The sequence below is a fragment of the Entelurus aequoreus genome, linkage group LG06, assembly GCF_033978785.1.
Source record: "Entelurus aequoreus isolate RoL-2023_Sb linkage group LG06, RoL_Eaeq_v1.1, whole genome shotgun sequence".
Taxonomy (NCBI): domain Eukaryota; kingdom Metazoa; phylum Chordata; class Actinopteri; order Syngnathiformes; family Syngnathidae; genus Entelurus; species Entelurus aequoreus.
The window spans coordinates 48,749,786-48,754,785 of record NC_084736.1 but is presented as its reverse complement, the minus strand read 5'-3'; the positions used below and the strand labels follow the sequence as shown (position 1 = coordinate 48,754,785).

The 5,000-nt window shown below is 41.1% G+C and overlaps 1 protein-coding gene across 1 annotated transcript in view; it reads right to left on the bottom strand.

Moving 5' to 3' along the window:
- LOC133652318 (arrestin domain-containing protein 3-like) overlaps window positions 1-5,000 on the bottom strand; it is a 27,556-nt gene that overhangs the window by 8,957 nt on the left and 13,599 nt on the right. Inside the window, exon 5 of the mRNA XM_062050923.1 lies at window positions 717-973. Within this exon, the coding sequence (XP_061906907.1) occupies window positions 717-973 (257 nt within the window). The remainder of the gene's footprint in view (window positions 1-716; window positions 974-5,000) is intronic.

Below are 5,000 nucleotides of genomic sequence, written 5' to 3'. Positions count from 1 at the left end.
CAACTAAAAGTCAAGTTGTCTAGTATGTTCACTCTTTTATGTAAGGACAAAATGGTAGACAGCGTGGCGAAGTTGGTAGAGTGGCCGTGCCAGCAATCGGAGGGTTGCTGGTTACTGGGGTTCAATCCCCACCTTCTACCATCCTAGTCACGTCTGTTGTGTCCTTGGGCAAGACACTTCACCCTTGCTCCTGATGGGTGCTGGTTAGCGCCTTGCATGGCAGCTCCCGCCATCAGTGTGTGAATGTGTGTGTGAATGGGTGAATGTGGAAATACTGTCAAAGCGCTTTGAGTACCTTGAAGGTAGGAAAGCGCTATACAAGTATAACCCATTTATCATTTATTTACATTGTTCGTATTTTTGTTTAAAAAAAAAGGCCAATAATGCCATTTTTGTGGTCCCCTTTATTTAGAAAAGTATCAAAATACATTTTGGTACTGCTACCAAAATATTGGTATCGAGACAACCCTACATCCACATAATAATGTGCATATTAGTAAAAATGCCTTTTTTTAAATCGCAGTGTTATTTTTATTATTGCATCTAACACAGCTGACAACCTCATTGTGTTACACTGTATGTTTGAGTGTATTCACCAATGACAAAAAAGTGCACCATTTTTTCATACAAACATTAAAAAGTAGGCAAACATTAGTAGTATTGTAGTATATGTATTCAAAAACAAAGCACACCAGAAAAAAAAACATTGAACTTACCCTGAGCTGGTACTCCATCTTAAAGATGGAGCAGTTTAAAATGGAGGGTGGTAGTTTTCCGGGGATTTTGATCCTCTTGATGATTGTGTCTTTGCTACCGGAGGCCACAGGGTTGGCCTCCATTTTAAGGAGCTTTTTTTCAACTCCACTTTGGAGACCATTGCCAAAGGAGGACTGCGTCAGATAGAACAGTATGATTGGTGTTGCCAAGCGAGTTGATTGGTTTAGAACTTCAGCTCGGATTTGGACAATCTCTCCTGTAAGAAGAGACGCGCTTTAGTTTCTGCACGGATCAGCACATGTATAAAGCTGTACGTTTATAGCTGGAGATGGACATAAGAACATGTGTGAAGTGCTGAGAAGAAGTGGAGGATATTCATTGAATTAAAGAAACAAATCAACAACAACATGACAGAACTCATTGCTAGTCTTCACCATACTTAAGCAGAACGCCCGCCAAGAATGTTAGAATAATATCTGAATGACAGACATTTATCCATTAAAATATGGAAAAGCTGCAGATCAATCAATCAATCAATGTTTATTTATATAGCCCTAAATCACAAGTGTCTCAAAGGGCTGTACAAGCCACAACGACATCCTCGGTACAGAGCCCACATACGGGCAAGGAAAACTCACCCCAGTGGGACGTCAATGTGAATGACTATGAGAAACCTTGGAGAGGACCGCATATGTGGGTAACCCCCCCCCCCCCTCTAGGGGAGACCGAAAGCAATGGATGTCGAGTGGGTCTGACATAATATTGTGAAAGTCCAACACATCAGCGAAAGTCCAGTCCATAGTGGGGCCAGCAGGAACCATCCCGAGTGGAGACGGGTCAGCAGCGTAGAGATGTCCCCATCTGATGGACAGGCTGGCGGTCCACCCCGGGTTGGGAGCAGAGTAGAAAATAAAAGAAAAGAAACGGCAGATCAACTGGTCTAAAAAGGGAGTCTATTTAAAGGCTAGAGTATACAAATGAGTTTTAAGATGAGACTTAAATGCTTCTACTGAGGTAGCATCTCTAACTTTTACCGGGAGGGCATTCCATAGTATTGGAGCCCGAATAGAAAACGCTCTATAGCCCGCAGACTTTTTTTGGGCTCTGGGAATCACTAATAAGCCGGAGTTCTTTGAACGCAGATTTCTTGCCGGGACATATGGTACAATACAATCGTCAAGATAGGCAGGAGCTTGACCGTGTAGTATTTTATACGTAAGTAGTAAAACCTTAAAGTCGCATCTTAGGTGCACAGGAAGCCAGTGCAAGTGAGCCAGTATAGGCGTAATATGATCAAACTTTCTTGTTTTTGTCAAAAGTCTAGCAGCCGCATTTTGTACCAACTGTAATCTTTTAATGCTAGACATAGGGAGGCCCGAAAATAAAACGTTACAGTAATCGAGACGAGATGTAACGAACGCATGGATAATGATCTCAGCATCGCTTGTGGACAAAATGGGACAAATTTTAGCGATATTACGGAGATGAAAGAAGGCCGTTTTAGTAACACTCTTAATGTGTGACTCAAACGAGAGAGTTGGGTCGAAGATAATACCCAGATTCTTTACCGAGTCTCCTTGTGTAATTGTTTGGTTGTCAAATGTTAAGGTGGTATTATTAAATAGATGTCGGTGTTGAGCAGGACCGATAATCAGCATTTCCGTTTTCTTAGGATTGAGTTGCAAAAAGTTAGCGGACATCCATTGTTTAATTTCATTAAGACACGCCTCCAGCTGACTACAATCCGGCGTGTTGGTCAACTTTAGGGGCATGTAGAGTTGAGTGTCATCAGCATAACAGTGAAAGCTAACACCGTATTTGCGTATGATGTCACCTAGCGGCAGCATGTAAATACTAAAGAGTGCAGGGCCAAGAACCGAACCCTGGGGAACTCCGCACGTTACCTTAACATAGTCCGAGGTCACATTGTTTTGGGAGACACACTGCATCCTGTCAGTAAGATAAGAGTTAAACCAAGACAAGGCTAAGTCTGTCATCCCAATACGCGTTTTGATACGCTCTAATAAAATATTATGATCGACAGAATCGAAAGCGGCGCTAAGATCAAGAAGCAGCAACATAGATGAAGCATCAGAATCCATCGTTAGTAATAGATCATTAGTCATTTTTGCGAGGGCTGTCTCCGTAGAGTGATTTGCCCTGAAACCGGACTGAAAAGGTTCACAGAGATTGTTAGACGCTAAGAGTTCATTTAGCTGCTGTGCTACAATTTTTTCGAGGATTTTCGAGATAAACGGAAGGTGGGACACCGGCCGGTAGTTTACCAGGAGATCAGGATCGAGGTTAGGTCTTTTGAGTAGAGGATGAATAACCGCTTTTTTGAATGCTAGGGGAACAGTGCCAGAGGAAAGTGATAAGTTTATAATATTTAACACTGATGGACCTAGTAATACAAAAAGCTCCTTGATAAGTTTCCCAGGAATTGGGTCAAGTAAACATGTTGTTAGTTTTGTCCCATTTACACATTTTGACAATTCCTCCAATGTTATTTCATCAAAGAGAGAGAAACTATTTTGGAGGGCGGTATCCGTCGTATATACAGTCGTATCTGTGTTAATAGAACCCAGTTGTAGCTGAGATGCATTGTCTTTAATCTCCTTTCTAATGACTTCAATTTTCTTATTAAAGAAATTCATAAAGTCATCTGCCGAGTGGGTGGAGCTACTGGGAGGAGTCCCTTGTTGGGTTAGCGATGCTACTGTACTAAACAGAAATTTAGGATCATTTTTGTTGAGGTGGATGAGATTTGAGTAATATTTAGCTTTAGCTGAGGTAAGCATGCGTTTATAAGTTATTAAACTATCACACCATGCTTGATGGAAAACCTCAAGTTTAGTCGCACGCCACTTGCGTTACAGCTTTCTACATGATAATTTCTGGGCTTTAGTTTCTTCTGTAAACCATGGGGTACGCCTTTTAGGGGCCCTTTTTAGCTTTAGCGGTGCTACACTATCAATGGTGTCGCGCAGGGCGTCATTAAAGTTGTTAGTGAGGTTATCAATAGAGCCCACATAATTTGGGAATGGTGCCATTACCGAAGGCAGTTGGTCAGTAAGAGTCGTCGTTGTGGCAGCATTAATGTTGCGGCTGCTATAGTAGTTATTATTATTATTATTAGTTTGTTGACAATGAGTCAGAACTTCGAATTTTATAAGGTAATGATCGGACATTACTTGAGTGTACGGGAGTATCGTAACTTTAGAGGTGGTGACACCCCTGACAAACACTAGATCTATCGTATTACCGTTGCGATGCGTGGGTTCATTTATTATTTGTGTAAGACCACAGCTATCAATTATAGTCTGGAGCGCCACGCATGGAGGGTCCGATGGGGTATTCATATGGATATTAAAGTCCCCCATTATGATTATATTGTCGGCGTGAATTAGCTGGAAGGAGATATTTTATTAGCAGAACATTCTATTGTTTTGTTTTTATACAATATTTCTTATCTAAAAGTTAGTTTTTCTTTTAAAAAGGCATGTTGTGTGTTAAAATGGTGCATGTTAAATTGACTTTAATGTATTTCAATGGAAGACGTTGATTTTAGATACAAGTGGTTTGAGTTAAGATCTCAGTCATACAACCAATTAAGCTTGCAAACTGAGGTACTTGTTTGGATTACAAGGCACATTAAAGTATTATTATATTATTTCAATATTACATTATTGTACAGCAGAGGCAACGCAGCACACGGGGTCCATAATGGGGCCTTGTTTGACAATTTTTGGTCTAGTCTTTTGTTGCGCCCAGAAAGCAGTAATACTATAAGTAGTGTACTTATCACACACGAGCTGTTTAATTAGTCATAGTTTTCATTAACACAATTTGGAGGTGTTGGAATAGCCATGTAAAATCACTATTGCTAATCAATAGTGTGTCATAGCATCTAGCTAGCGAACAATGGAGCCTTACTCGTGGCGAAATTGGTAAAGTGGCCGTGCCAGCAATCGGATGGTTGCTGGTTACTGGGGTTCAATCCCCACCTTCTACCATCCTAGTCACGTCCGTTGTGTCCTTGGGCAAGACACTTCACCCTTGCTCCTGATGGCTGCTGGTTAGCGCCTTGCATGGCAGCTCCCTCCATCAGTGTGTGAATGGGTGAATGTGGAAATATTGTCAAAGAGCTTTGAGTACCTTGAAGGTAGAAAAGCGCTATACAAGTATAACCCATTTATTTATTATCATTTACTTTACTCATGTTGGAGCGTTTTTTGAGGCAATTTCTTTGTTGGCATTGGAATTTGCAACATCACATAGAG